This window comes from Dryobates pubescens, chromosome 6 (assembly GCF_014839835.1).
Source record: "Dryobates pubescens isolate bDryPub1 chromosome 6, bDryPub1.pri, whole genome shotgun sequence".
Taxonomy (NCBI): Eukaryota; Metazoa; Chordata; class Aves; order Piciformes; family Picidae; genus Dryobates; species Dryobates pubescens.
The window spans coordinates 19,269,576-19,285,698 of NC_071617.1; the positions used below are offsets into that span (position 1 = coordinate 19,269,576).

The 16,123-nt window shown below is 39.9% G+C and overlaps 1 protein-coding gene across 1 annotated transcript in view; it reads left to right on the forward strand.

Annotated features, from left to right (window-relative positions):
* The window catches only part of IPCEF1 (interaction protein for cytohesin exchange factors 1), a 37,755-nt gene extending 22,002 nt beyond the window's left edge, over positions 1-15,753 (forward strand). The window contains exons 7-9 of the mRNA XM_054162504.1: positions 430-796; positions 10,912-11,102; positions 14,322-15,753. Of these exons, the coding sequence (XP_054018479.1) occupies positions 430-796; positions 10,912-11,102; positions 14,322-14,522 (759 nt within the window). The 3' untranslated portion in view covers positions 14,523-15,753. The remainder of the gene's footprint in view (positions 1-429; positions 797-10,911; positions 11,103-14,321) is intronic.
* The last annotated feature ends 370 nt before the right edge of the window (positions 15,754-16,123 follow it).

The following is a 16,123-nucleotide window of genomic DNA, read 5'->3' on the forward strand; positions in this document are numbered from 1 at the left end:
TGGAACCTATTTGCTTGTCTAGGATGCTAAATACCTTTCAAAACTTTGGTTTTTCTTTTAGCCTTTTTTTTATATGGAATGGCACATCTGTTGTACCCTCTCTCATTCCACTCCTAGCTCCCAATAATGACAGTTGGATGTCTCTGAGACTGCTCTGGTTGTGTGTGCTCTCATTGAGGCAGTGTGACAAGAGCAGTATGGAGGGCCTTAGGTTTTAATCAGTTTTACTTCTGGCTCCCTTGTGGCTTAGTTTTCTAAAGTTACTGCTCTGTAGGAGATTGGCTTCAATACCTCAGACTTGTATGGGGTGAATAGTTAGTCAGATTACATCAATTTCTGCTTAGTGTTTCAGATGTAGAACCTAGGGATGAGAATAACTTGGAAATAATTTCTCTTTTCCTATCCTCTCCCCCATTTGTTTCTTGAAAGGAGGATCAGCAGAAGTCTTCTTTCACCTCGACTCTGTCAAGTGAAGCATCTTGCTCCCTCTCCTCCCCAGAAAGCACTTTCAATTCCCAAGAATCATCTTCTTCCTTGTCCAGTGTAGTTCATTCCAAGAGGCAGTCCTGGCTTGACCTAGTTAACAGCTCTGCCACAGAAGAGGGTGATCAGCCTTTAACTTTCTGCGTAAAGATTCACTCTGATGAGCTACAAGAAGCAGACTGTGGAGAAGCAGCAGAAAGCCAGGAGGTCCAGCTTTCTAGACCCACTGGTGGATCGCCAACCTCTTTTGTAGATCCGGATGCACGTTGTCTAGCTGTGTCAGATGCAACAGAACAGAGACCACCAGCCAAAGGTGAGCTAATGACACAGGAGAATTTTGTCTGCAGAACCATACAATGTGGGTGTTCAGGGATTTTCCTCAGCTTCTTTTTCCTGCTCTTCCTTTATGTTCTTCACTGAAGAGTCTTCCAGTGGCATATCATTTCTTTGGCTTGTTGTGTATTAATCATATAACTTAGTAGGAAATTTTACTGTATGTTAAGATCGTTGCCTCTGTATAAACTCCTAATGTATTTTTATTAGCTTTCTCTTATATTAATTAGTGTTGAATCAAAATTTTGAGGAAGCTTGTCACAGAACTAACACACTAAGCAAAATGGCTTAAGTAGGAAGTGGTGAACATGGGGTTAGGTCAATACAAATGTAAAAATACAAGCAGTTATGTTTACATCCAGTGTGCATTCCCTATTTATTTCATCGAGCTTTATTGTAATCAAGGGGAAACAAGTGCAGCCCTGAATCAGAAAATCTATGAAGACTTTATTTATTTATTTAATTTATTTTTCAAGCAAATGGATGTCTCCATAGGCATCCTCACACCAAAATATACTGCTAAATAAAAAAAAAAAAAAAGTGGCATAGTTTCAGAATTTGGTCATTGTTGCTGCTAATAAGTCTTCTGCCATAGCAAGGCAACATTTCTTGCCTTTTGAACAAAGCTTCATCTTCCTGCATTAAAAGTAGTTGAAGTATATGTGGTATTTCTGGCATACACTATGTTGAAATGAGAAGGTATTCAGCATTCTGCCTAGAGAGATGATACATAGGGAAGCAATGATGTTGTTGTGCATCAGCTCTGTCTATGACTCCAAATCCTTGTAAAGATGTGAACTGAGCTGCAGAAAGAGCAGTGTGCTCTCAGTACAACGCAAAACAAGGGGGCATCCAAAAGCTGTGGTTAAAGGTAATGCAAAGAAAAAGAAACAGCACAGGACTCGCTGTGAATTTAAGATATCTCTTTGTAGGTAAATACATGTCATGTGCTTTTCTGATTTCGAGGAAATGAAGTATAGATTTTAGCATTAGTGAAAAGTAACTCAATATTTTGCACTCGGCTTCAATATTTGTCTTCTAGGCTGCTCTGATATATGTGCTATTTCTGTGGTGAAAAGAGAGGGTGTTTTGGGGAGAGTTACTGTAGAAGCTCATTTTTACAAGATCTGGCTTTGCAAGTAGTGAAAAGGCTGGAGCTGGTAGAAATGGGATCCCTAATGTAAATGTCACAAACATTGATGACATCAATTGTTTTCTGTGTTTTCACCTTCTGGGTTAAATCTGACTATTTAATGCCTTTGGGAAGCATTATTACTTACACTCAGGTGGGTTGTTGAAGTGTGGGTCATGTATGGTAGGGTAGCTTGCAGATCTTTTTGAGCAGGTTTCAGTGGTTGCCTTTCAGAAAACTAAACTTTTGCTTGGAATATGTTACTTCGGTTTTGTCAGCAATCCTTCAATAATGCACAGGTTAATGCTTTCCATCGTAACTTCTAAGAGTGACAAGCACTTTTATTGACTGGTCACAGAATTGCATGAGACATTCATAATGATTTAAAACATAGTTTGATAGGCTTAATAATACTAACTAGTAAAAGCAGGATCAAAACATAAATCATGGCACATTTTGATATATTCCTGTCATTTGTGAGGTGGTTTAATATTCTCAAACATCTTCTTCTGTTGCTCACTGCTTAGCTGATGGCCAGTCCTGATCACAGAGTACTTCCATCCTAACCACACTTGTGAGCTCTGGTGGAATTCCAGAAATAGATCATTTCAATGAGACAGTCACTATGGAAACTGTATAATCTCACTAGTTACTGTCTGCATGTCAACCCATCACTGAGCAAGTATGAAATACACCGTGCACACTTTTTTCTTTCCTTTGTCAGCCTGCATAATATGGAAGTGTTGGCATGGGGGGCTCTCCATGCAATAGCCACTGAAAACATAAATTAAATTTGCAAGGAGCTTAGTAAAGCTATTTTGATTTGAGAATGAGGTAGAAAAAAAGGATTAATGCAAAACAGCAATTCAGTTCCAAATTAAACTTATCAGTTCTGGTTCTGTGACTTATGTCCTCAGAATTTGCCCTCCAGCTAGTTGATAAGGATGTGCACAAATGCTGTGAATGAATTCAAATCGTAGAGTAAGTGCTAGCTGCAAACCCCCATGGTTTACAATAACTACTTAGAGTGCCCTTGTTATCTGATGCAAAACAAGAACACACCTCAGTGCCGTCTGTATTATTTGCTTTGCAATGCTTTTCTGGCAGCTCATCATGCTTCATAGTAATGAGACTGCATCCAGGAGGAAACAGGTTTATCTTGCAGCAGCCCCTGCCCTGAAAGCATGTGTCCCATGTGAATAAAGCTGTCTCTGCTATTATCAGAACTACTATGTGGTCTTTGAACCCATTTCCCACAGAGCCTCTGTGAGTGTCTGTGCTTTCTCCCTATGCTTGTGAGGATAGGAAAAACCTGTTACACACTTTGCTTTGGAGCCACATTCCACTTAGTAAAACCTCATGAGGAATTTTTGGTTGTAAGCAGATAGTAACCTAGAGCTGAGGTGAAAGTTTTCAAGAACCGAAGAATTGCTTTTGTTGACAAAAAAGTTGTTAGCTAGAAGGAAGACTAGCTGTGGCTTTGTGGGAGGAGCTTATCATGAAAACACAAAAATAGTGAAGAAAACTCAAGGGTGAGTTAAACAATGAAAGAAAAAATTCTCAGAGATAAATGGATGAATCTCTGTAAGAGAAACTACAGATTCAGCTGAATGATTATGGATTACTTTTCCAATGAAAATTATGCAAGTAAATCTGCTAAGCAATCATGTTCGGTGCAAGGATCTGTACCAACTGATATTTTAAATCACCTTTCCAGCCATTCTTTAGGGGTGTTGCAACCATTCTCAGCCTTAATTTTCAGTGCCAGTTATTGGGAAAGGTTACATACCAAAGAGTTATACAAAGGTACAAAAAGGGATGATTTAACACTCTTCCCTTTTGAAAAGGGATCACCATTTATTCTTCCATTTACTTTGTGGGAATAGTTAATACTTCTGTGTTGCAGCTTGCTGCATGCACAATGGCAGAGGATTCAAAGTTGTCTGTAACACAGGCACACTAAAAAGTAAACAAGAAACTGCTGAGAATATAAACAAGCGATTGACTACATGCTCTGAATCCAGAAGCTGTCCTTGCCCTGTCTGTGATGGCTAGATATGCTCTTCAGTCAAAATCCATCCCTTGTATTTCTTGGGGCAGCCACTGGAAGAAAAAGTATCTGACTGTAACACACCACCACCATCATAAAAAACTATGATAACAAAAGCTGCAGAAACCAAGAGGTTATTGCAAAAGAACAGCAATGTGCTTTTATTTATCTAGGGATCTTCTACTGTAGCAGTAACGTCCTTCATCCATGCATTCTCTGAGGGTTTTCTAATCACATGAAGGCAACACATCTCTGCAAGGAATTCTTACAGTGCCATTTCTGGTTTATTTCTTTTACCTTAACTCACAGTAGCTGATAGAAGATCTGGTGTGTGCTAATATTTTGGAAAACATGGAAAGTTTTTCAAATACCACCTGAATTTTATCTGGGTTGGTTTTACCGGAAGAAATGGCTTAAATAGGATGCATTCAATTATTCTTTTCTCAGAAATGACATCTCCCCTTTGGAGTCTGTGCCAGTAATAGCCAGAGCTATCCTCTGGTGTGCTCTGGCCTCTTTGTTCTTTCTGCAAAGCTTACAGAAATGGCTAGATTGTGGCTGACGCTGGCCAAGAAGTAGGGCGAGAGAACAACTGTGTAAAGGAACAAATGTTTGAATGATTATTTTGTTTCTCATCAAAAAGGCTTTAGAAATCATAGCAAAAACTAAGAGGTTACAGTTTTCTCGAGTCTCTGAAAGAGACACTTACATGTGTTGCTTCCAGGGCAGTCAGAATTTGTTAAAATATCACCTCACTGCTGAGTCCATGATGCCATTATCATCAAGAGCATCTCCCTGTTGGTAGTAACATATTTTTCCTGTTTTCTCCCACTTCATCCTGCCTTTAGTTCTGCATTTGCCAGTGAGGGCTTTTCCTAAGCTATGTCCACCTAAGTCAACTATTTTCTGACCTTCCTCTTCTGTAGTTACGTGGGAAATGTGATTTCCATGAGGTGTCACCATATTCCAACTGAGAAGTCTATTATTATTATTATTTTCTTTTTCCCATAAAGAATGTGTGTCTTTGTGGTTCCCTGTGAATTCCAACAAGGATCCTAGAAAAAACTGTTTCTGTCAAACAAATATCCATTAAGAAGCAAGCATAGAGAGCCTAGCAACACATATCATAGAATACATAGAATAGAATACATAGAATAAACCAGGTTGGAAGAGACCTTCAAGATCATCGCGTTCAACCCATCAACCAATCAAACACCACCCAAACATCTAACCCACGGCACCAAGCACCCCATCAAGTCTTCTCCTGAAAACCTCCAATGATGGCAACTCCACCACCTCCCCAGGTAGCCCATTCCAATGGGCAATCACTCTTTCTGTATAGAACTTTTTCCTGACATCTAGCCTGAACCTCCCCTGGCGCAGCCTGAGACTGTGTCCTCTTGTCCTGGTACTGGCCGCCTGGGAGAAGAGACCAACATCCGTCTGTCTACAACCTCCCTTCAGGTAGTTGTAGAGAGTAATAAGGTCACCCCTGCGTCTCCTCTGTGCCACTATGGAAAAGGAATGGGAGGGTAAGAGGGTGAGTAGGTAGATAAGGGCTCTGCTCTCCCCAGCCTGGGTGTATATTTTGACCAACTGGCACCAAAAGTTTTCGTGGAATCAGAAAGGGAGCTTCTCATACAGTTACAAGAAGCTTGTAAGAGTACCAAAGACAAGAGGAGGAAGCAGAGTTTTTTTTGACCCTGAGATTAATACATAGTTGGAGATCTGTGAGGTCTCAGTGAGAGACTGGGAGAACAAGTATTTACATTTCAGTTTAAATTTAGTAAGACACATTTTGTTTGAGATGGTTTACAATGCAAAATGCTCTTTCTACCATACATTGCCAATTCCTCTATCTTTACCCCTGGGAAACAATCAACTTGAATTTTTACAGCTGCTTTTTGAATAGTTCTGGATAATTTCACTTTTATAGGCTTAAAGGGCATTAAACTTAAGATTTCAGACAGGCTCCTGTAGAGCTGCTGCAAGATGGGAAGTCTCAATACTTTAATGTCTCCCACCTGTGGCAATTCAGCCAACAGGATGGTGGAGGTTGAAAACTGAGGAGGTGAAGAATTGGTGTGTTAAAACTCTGGCAGCTTGCTCTTGTCTGTAATATCTCCTGATAGAAGAAAATTAGAGATAAACTGGCATCAAGCCACAAAATTCTGTTTTACTTCTCCTGAAACAGAATTTGTCAGAAGTTCTGACTTGCCTGAAATATTCCTTTATTTTCCTTTACCCCAACCTAGAAGGTCTCTTTCTTCTGAAGGTTAAAATATCTTAGGACAGAACTTCCCATTTCCTCAGGTTACCACTGGTTCTCTTCCACTTTCCCCACTGTGGAGGCTGACTAAAAGAGTTATACAATAGTAAAGAAATTTCCCAGAAATACAATGAAGCTTTAAGAGGTTGCTAGGCTTGTGAGTGAAGGGCATGGTGCGGAATCCCAGGAAGGCTGATCTTCCAGTAGCATCCCTCAACAGAATTGCTTATAGTTAATACCACCAAGGGAAGAAAAAAGTACACAATGAACATGTTCCCCTGTGTGCAGGTACACACTCATATGCATACAATATGTAATATCCTTCCACTGTTGCCCTTTGTTCCTTACATCTAATTCTTCAGTGGGTCCAGAGAGAAAAATGCATTTATTTTATCTTTAAAATAGGACGAGACAAAGAAATGCTGTAGTAGCATATCAGTTTCCTAACTTGCATGCCCGAGATAGAAAGTGCTTAGCTTGAAGAGTACTGGTGGAAGAGAGAACTTGCAATATTATCTTTTGATTTTGAATGTTCCTGATGTTACAATGTGACCTGGCTGGAAAGACTCACTCCAGAGCAGTGCTAGTGGGGCCCAACCTTTCTGTGTTATTAAGAATTTTTGCCAGTGGAATATATCCATCACTATAAACAAAACTCAGAGTAGGGGTGGTACACTTATTTTTGGATTGCTGACACAGACAATCTGTTTGTTGTCACACCAGGGCCTGTGTTGGAATACTGTGTGCTTTCTGCATAAATTTTCACTTTGTGATAGAAACCAAATATTTTGTTAAAATTCAGTAGCATGGTCTAGACATCCCAGGTTTCATAGGAGGAATTCAAATCATTGAGGTTTAAAAATTCAGAGCTGGTGAATGCCTGTGCTTCTGTTGGAGACTTATTCATCTGCAGCTCAGTGCTCTGACTTCAGGTGCAAGGGAATTAAGTAATAGTGTGTTCTGGGAAAATGTGCTATGAATTTTTGAATTTGAAGAAAAAGTCCAGTTTGTGCTTAAGCCTTGCATCCCATTGCTTTATCTCTTCTCTTCTCTTGGGTGTTTTGTGAAGAAAACAAGCAACATACCACATATAGTGCTTTGTTAATTTACTTCATGGCATTAAAAGACCTGTGAAATATTATAATGCACTATTGCATGAGTGAAGAGAAATATATTCTCTTATTATAGATAATTTTTGTCAGAAGCTTGTTCATTGATTGCTAGATGCAATGCTTCTCCCTTTACTCCACTACCACTCCCTCTTTCAGATTTGCAGCATCAATCTAGTATGCTCAGAGGCAGCTTCAAGCCTGCAAAATGCTGGCTTTTGCTCTCTGAGCTCGGCTCATCCTGACACTGAAGGTAAAAGTCCAGATAAGTATAAGGCAGTCTGTCCTCAATTCATAGAGACTTATTGGCAGATATACCTTTTGTCAATAGCAACAGTATCTGCTTCTATAAAAATGCAGCATTTTAGAAGAAGTTTGCTGCTTATCAGTGTAAACAAAGATGAAGACCAAATTACTGTATAAATTATACGGGGCTCTACATAATCTGTAGGCTCCCCTCATGATTGTTTTTCAACTGTTTCCTGAAATCCCATTGAGCTGCTTCACTGTCACTCCCTTTATCCATCTAATTTGAAGAATCTACATATTTCCTCTGAAATTACTTGACCCTGCTCAATCCTTTGTGGTGGGAATGGTAGAAAAATAAACAATAGGAGATTAAATTAAAGTTAAAATCTTGAAAGAATGCAGGAGCTGTGTGCCCATTGCTGATCAAGTGCGTTGTTTGGGAGCTGGGCTTTTCTGACTTTGCTCCGTCTTTTTCTGTGCTGAGTATTGCTGTCCTACCTACCTTCACCCACAAATACAGGGAAGATATAAGAGTACTTACACTGAAGAAAAGTACTCAATGAGGGTATGTTCTCATGCTTGCTGCTTTGTTAACCCTTTTTGACACTGAGAAGTGGGCACAAGCCCACTCACGAGGTTCAACAAGACTAAGTGCAGGGTCCTGCATCTGGGTGGAGGCGACCCCAGGCACAAATACAGGCTGGGCAGTGACTGTCTGGAAAGCAGCCGTGAGAAGAGAGACTTGGGGGTGCTGGTGGATGAGAAGCTCAACATGAGCTCTCAATGTGCACTTGCAGCCCGGAAAGCCAATCAGATCCTGGGCTGCATCAAGAGAAGTGTGGCCAGCAGGTCAAGGGAGGTGATTCTCCCCCTCTACTCAGCTCCGGTGAGACCCCACCTGGAGTACTGCCTCCAGTTCTGGAGCCCCTATTACAAGAGGGATATGGACGTGCTGAAACGTGTCCAGTGAAGGGCCACGAGGATGATCAGAGGGCTGGAGCACCTCTCCTATGAGGACAGACTGAAGGAGTTGGGGCTGTTCAGTCTGGAGAAGAGAAGGCTCCGAGGTGACCTAATTGTGGCCTTCCAGTATCTGAAGGGGGCCTAAAAGAAGGCTGGGGAGGGACTTCTCAGGATATCAGGTAGTGATAGGAGTAGGGGGAATGGAATGAAGCTGGAGGTGGGGAGATTCAGGCTGGACGTGAGGAGGAAGTTCTTCACCATGAGAGTGGTGAAGCCCTGGAATGGGTTGTCCTGGGAGATGGTTGAGGTGCCGTCCCTGGAGGTGTTTAAGCCCAGGCTGGATGAGGCTCTGGCCAGCCTGATCTAGTGTGGGGTGTCCCTGCCCATGGCAGGGGGGTTGGAACTAGATGACCCTTGTGGTCCCTTCCAACCCTGACTGATACTATGATAAGTATAATGAGTTAGCTTCATGAGCAAGGACCTTTATGCCCCTCCTAGCTTGACTATTTTTTAAAGTTGCTGAACAGGATCAATGTTTTGTTAATTTGTTTGTGGTTTTTTCCCCCCTTCCTACATACTTTTTCTTGGATACCTGATGGATGTCAGTTTATATCTCTAAGTCATACTGTGCACAGTCCAGATGGGTGATATCTGCAGTAGAACTGATCCTGTCCTGTGCAGAAGCAGGCTAATGAAACAAACAGCTGTATTATCCCAAGAAAGTAGGCAGGAAGTTAGATACAATTACAAGTCTCATGGCATGAGCCAACAGTTGTCAGGAAATACTACTGCCGTGTATTATGCCTTGCACTTGCATTTTTCCCCCCTATTTCCTGCAGCTTGTAAATATACAACAGTCCTCCTTTTCCTCCCCCAGCACTCTACCAATGTTGGAAGTTATATATAGTTCTTGATAGGTTACAGTAGGCTTTTTATAATCGCAAAGCCGTGAAAAATGGGGCCAGCAACACAGTGAGGGCAAATATTTGTAGCACATCATAAACCTTTCTTGTAACCTAAATATTTAGATAGAACAGGGGTGTAGGAGGATGCTGTACCTTTTAAACCACAGAAAAGATAAGTAGCAGTCTCCTAAGTGTGCTGTGTCAGAGAAGCCTTTTAGCTTTGGCATGGTTGAGTAAAAGGATTTCTTCCTTTTGTTCTGAAAATGATTAAGGAAAGTCAATATTTAATTCTTCATTAAAAGGAAAAAAAAAACCAAAATAACCCAGCCAGCTGGACTGGCACATAGAGGACCACAGTTGAGAAGTATCACCATCACAGTTCCCAGCCAAATGAAACCAGATGCCATGCCAGTGGATCTTGAGAGACTCAATAGCACCCTGAAAAGATATTTTTCTTTAGCAGACTTTAATGTAGAAAAGTTTGTAGTGTGGACTGAGGTACAAGAAGCAAGTTGCAGAGTCTGTCACTGAAAATGGCCTTCTGCCAAAACACCTCTATATATGCCTGGTACATTTTTAGTTTCTGACTGCTTATTTTTCAGTTGTCTTATTCTGCAAAATATCTTTGCTGCAATTTTTACCTTATTTTATGCTCTTTCATTCTCAGGTATTTACTAGCTTTTCATTTCATGTCCTTTCTGTCGTGGAACAGGGTACTTAAGCCTGGGAACCACTGATAATCAAGGATTTGTTTTGAATGCCTCACAAGCAAATTCTGTGCTGCAGTCTGTGAAGCTCAGTCGTCGGATGCCCTAATGGTTCCTGCTTTAATGTGTTTTCCAGGGACTTTCTCGTGAGGCCCTTGAAATGTTCCTATGTTTCATTTTTTTAAAAAACCCTCTGGCTTCAATAATCAGTAAAATGTGGTGATGAATTAGTATATTAAACAGAATTTGACCTGTGAGTTGCCAAGTAGGAATGTAGTTCAATGTGTGCAGCATGAAGGGAAAGGTGTATGAGTGTAGATGCTATTAAATTTGTTTTCTTTCAAATGTAGTGTTACTGACAGTTGTTCAAAGCCTGCTTTAGCAGGGGACTGGACTAGATGATATTTGGAGGACCCTTCCAACCCCTACTGCTCTGTGATTCTGTGATATATTTAGAGAGCTAAAGCAGCGCTCTATCAGTGGAAATACGTGCTCGTATCTGGATCACAGCCTGAATCTTTAAAACATTTGAGTTGGGTAGCATGTCTTTCTCATATGCATCATTACCCTATACATTACCATTGTTATGGCAAAGGGCAAAAATTGCCCTTGGTTTTAAGTCTAAGAGACTTCCTGATAGCTACACTTAACGTTTCTGCTATCTACTGCCACATTCACATTCTCATACTGAATTTATTCTTGTATTTGCAGATCAGGAAAAATGTGATGATGATGAGATGGAGCGACTTTACAAGTCATTAGAACAAGCAAGCCTGTCTCCCATTGGCGACCGCCGGCTGTCAACAAAGAAGGAGCTTAGGAAATCATTTATCAAACGCAGCAAAAACCCCTCCATTAATGAGAAACTGCACAAAATCCGAATGCTGAACAGCACATTAAAGGTGAGGTCACAGAGCTAGCCAAGAAAAAGCTTGAGAGAGACAGGCAATTTGGCTAAAAAAAGAATTAGCCCTAGACTTCTAGTTATGTATTTACTTAAAACTCCAGGGCATTTGGTTAAGTTGTTGAAATTGTCTTCTGCTTCAACCTAAATAGTGGTCTGTGTTCTGTTACTCAGTTTGAACTGGAAGCAGAGACAATAGTTCAGAAGGGACTCTTCTTGCAGAACTTCCAGCCCACTTGGAAAATTTAATAAAGACAGCTTCACTCAGTTATCTGGGAAACTTGCAAGCTCAGCTGAATGCACTAACCAGGGGAGACTTGAAAAAGAAAGAGTAGGCAAAGTACGTTGATAAAGGACGTGAAAATGACCCTGAACCAAAATAAGTTTTCCGTATGTGATTATTGGAGAATGCACAGGATGTGCCAAAGCTATTGTAAAGACCTCCTGTAACTAAAATATTTTTAATAACAAAAGCATCCTGCTCTTATGTTGGAAATGTATCGTGAACTTAGAGGGGATGGAGAGGTTCAGGGACATCCCATGAAAGGGCAAATGAATCTGTCTGGAATACAGGGATTTATGAGGCCACTTACTTGCTATCATAAAGTGTCATGGAATTTCAGATCCTGCTTCTGAATGGTACTGAAAACAGAAAGCTTAACCATACCACTGAAATTGCTAGGAGAAGAAAGATGTTTGTTTCTTTTTGCATGCACTAGAAGCAAGAATTCAGTATCATGTTTCAAGTGTGTGTATTTGGCATTGCAACACGGAGAAATGTAAGCAAGAAAATTCTATTAGCACAGTTGTTGACTTGATTTTTAGTTGTAATTGGAAGCATGGCTTAGGCACTTTGGCTTGTGTTAAAAATCCTGAAGATACAGTTGAAAACTATAAATATATGCACTCCTCTTGCCTCTGTGTGAGACCTGGTTAAGTCTTTCCTCAGTATCAAAGAATATTCAGTGACATGATACTGACTGTAACAGTATTCAACAAAGCGAGGCTGTAGTACAACAGAACTTTAGTTTAAAAATGCCTGGTTTATGGGACAGGAAATACAGAAAAGCATACTATAAAGTTTTCTGTAATAGGAGCCTCCCTAATGAATCCAAGAAGCAGTCAGCACAAAATGGAGTTGTATCTTGTGGAGCTGAATGGAAGCAAGGCACCAGCAAGGAGAGCTTGCATTGATTTACCATGGGAGTCTTGTGTAAGCTGTGATTAGCGATGTTTTTAACCTTAGGCTTGTCTAACACATATCTAATATAGAAAAAATAATTTTTAGAGCATTCACAATGTTTAAAACGTGTTGATTTTTATTGTGTGTGTTTTGTTTTGTTTTACTTTCTTCAAACTAAGAAATTGAAGAATTGGCAAGACAAATACAGCACAGAGAATTTTCTCACAGACAAAAACGAAGCTCTATATAGAACAGTGTTTAAATTAGCCTGTAAGACAAATGCCTGCAGTGGGCAAGTGCTGTATCCCTTGCATTGGTGAGATTATGTACTTTAACAGTAAATTGTCTTAATGCTCAACACAAGATACAAGATAATTTCAGGTGATCTATTGGAAATCTTAAAATTGGGAATATGTTGCCTCTGATCCATATTTACTCTGCTTTAATGAAAGTCTTACTAGTTTGGAAAGTTATTTATATAAGATTCAGTGCAATTTTAATTTTGGACTTTTGACTCCACATTTTAATAACAGATTAATGGTGCTGCCACCATATATCATTAACAAAACATTCTTTGAATAGTTTGGAAGAGATATGCAAATGTATCAGAGGCTTAATGAATATGGGAAATAATTTAGTGGTAGAGGAAAAAATCCATGGCACGGCTTTTTGCCACCAAGATTGTCCGTTAGAAATACTCTTCTTTCCTTTCTGTCTCCCCATCTCATCCTCTTCTCTTAGGCTAAGTGTACTTATCTCTGCATCAATGCCATAAGCCTTCTCACAAGGGCTGGCACTATATCTTGAGGGTAGGACCTGTGTAAACCAGCAGCTGAACAAGATTTTGTGTTTAAAAAGTGGTTTAGGCATCACAGGGATTGAAGTAGTTGATAGTGAGGCCCCATCTGGAATATTGTATTCAGTTGTGGGATCCCCAGTTCAAGAGGGATAGGGATCTACTTGAGAGTCTGACAGAGGGCTGCAAGGATGATTAAAGGACTGGAGCACTGCTTTATGAGGAAAGGCTGAGAGACCTGGAGCTGTTTAGTCTGGAGAGGAGATGACTGAGAGGGAATCTAATAAATGTATATAAATATACGAGGGCTGAGTGTCAGGAAGGAAGGGACAGCCTCTTCTCAGTTGCACCCTGTGATAGGATAAGGGGCAATGGATGTAACCTACAGCACAGTAAGGTCCACCTCAACATGAGGAAGAACTTCTTTACTGTAAGTGTGTTGGAGCACTGGAACAGGCTCTGCAGAGGGGTTGCAGAGTCTCCTTCTCTGGAGCCTTTCAAGACCTGTCTGGATGCATTCCTGTGTGACCTGCTCTAGATTCTATGGTCCTTTTCTGGCAGAGGGGTTGGACTCAAAGATCTTCAGAGGTCCCTTCCAAACCCTAACATCCTGTGATCTTGTGATATAAGCAACTGTTCACATCTTACAATTGAATTAGGGTGCCTGCAGCAGTATGAGCTGTTCTTGTCTAAAAGTAAAGACCAGGTTTATTAGTAGCAGCTGCCAGTAGATCTATCAGTAGTCATGTGTGTTCTAGCCACTCTACTGTCAGTGTATGAATTATGCCCCAAATTATTTTGTCTAGCTCTGAGAAGAGACAGAGACCCTCATTAGGGAATGTGCCTGGGAACAAGTGTTTTTTGAGAAAGTTGGAAATGGTGTGAAATACAGAAATGAATGCTGTTGCACGTAGCTTCACGCAAATACTAACTTGTTGTGAGACAACATAACTATGTCTAGGTTTCACATTAACCCTCTCTCATGAAGTTTTGCTAAGAATCCTATAAAATAAAAAAAAAAACCACTCAAAGTCATAATTTAACTTTCAACTGGAACAAATTTCTGCTGTGGACTTAACCTTTAATGATTATGTTCTAAAAATGGGAACAAGCTGCAAGGAGGATGGAAAATTTGCTATCCCCTTGTGACATGGCTTTCTAATGTTCCCGGAGTGTTTTTGTTATTAACAATGAGCTTGACAGTTTCTGTGGGAAATAACCACTTGTTTTCTTCCTAGTGTAAAGAACACGACCTGGCCACAATTAACCAGTTGCTAGAAGACCCAAAGTTGACGGCAATAAAATACAGAGAGTGGAGAAACACAAACATCATGCTGGTCCAAGATATTTATCAGCATCAGGAGGTCCAGGATGCATCCACAGAAAACAGTGAGGAGCAAGAGATGACTCCACAGCCTATCACTGAAAGTGCTATCTGAGGCCACAGTTCATTTCCCCCCACTGTTCTACTTGTACAGGCACTTTAAAATGCTGCATTTTGAGGTTTGTTCATTTCTAAGCATTCTTCAAAAGGAAAACAACGTCTTCTCCAAAGCTTTAATTCCTCTTGCAAAACTCTTGTCAAAAGGGCAAATAGCCCAAATTGAAAACAAACAAACAAACATGCCTGAACCTGGGTTACATACCTAAGAAGTCTATTTTATGAAGCAGTGAAGAAATGTTTTTCTATCTTTGGAGAAGTAACTTACATATGTTCAACTTTTGGAAGTCACAGAACTCTATGGTATGTACTGTATAAATGTGAGATCCTCGGGGTTAATCACATAACTTACTGTTAAAGGAAGCTAAACCAGTGCAGACAGAATGTAGTCTACTCTCTGCCTTTTTACCCTGTAAGATAACCTTTATGTATGCATTTTCATCTTTACATTTGTTCAATTTCACCACTCTACCAGTTTAAATGGAGTCAAATACAATAGTGAATATGCATGGTTTATACTACAGATTGCTGTCAGGCACCTGCTTTGTGCTCTGCCTGATTTTTTTGAGTTTCAAATTTATTTATGGACCAGATTGAGGTATTGTGATTTTACATGAAGAAGAGAAGTTCTCTCAGTGTTTGTTTGCTAATATGTCATTTACTCTCCAGTGGGGCAGCTGATGCTTCCACTGGTTTCAACTTTTCTTATGAACTTGGCAGCATTTCTTGGAAGATCATTTTCTTTGTTATTTTTGGCAGTTGTGAATATACAAGGTACAAGCTCATGTCAGATTCCTATGTAGGAAAGTGATCACATTCACAAGACAAAAGCTAAATAATTAAATTCCTCATATGGACTTGAAAGTGTAAAAATAGCTGCAAATATTTTTGTAAATATACGTCATTTTATGGTTTATATGAATGTGACTCTGTACTGTATATATATGTTTTATTTATATATTTATATATGCTGAATTTCCTAATATAGAAAGGCACACATGGACCAGACCCACCCAGAGGAGAGTGCTTACAGGTTGACTTGAAATGCCTCTTTGTGTTCCATTATGAATCACAGAAATGGCTCTACAACTGAAACTACCCTGAGACATCAACTGTTACTTTTACTTCTGCCTTTCTAGCTTTGAGTTTTAGATGAAGAAAATCATAACTGTTTGGCTTAATTGTCCTCAGTATAAGGTTTGGTTTTTTTGCCTTCCCACCTTCTGTATGTGTAAAATTAATGCCTACAGGGATAAATTAATAACTACAGGGATTGTAGTAACCTGCATTTCTGTTAGCTATTTTCTCGTTGGTTTTCAACACAGTTTATCTTTTAAAGCAAAATACATTATATAGAGGCAGTCATATTCACCTGTCTTTATACATTATATATTTTATCATAGCTTCACGAAGAAACCAAAAGTTAATAGTGTCAGTGGGCATACGTGAAGTCATTTACACCTGTGTAGGGGTAAGTCTGACTGTGATACTGCGTTTTTAACACTTGGCAGCTTTCCTTTTAAAATAGAGGCAAGGAATTAAATCCCAAAGCATTAAAAAATGCAAGTTAAGGCTGTACTGAGTACAAGAACTGAGGAA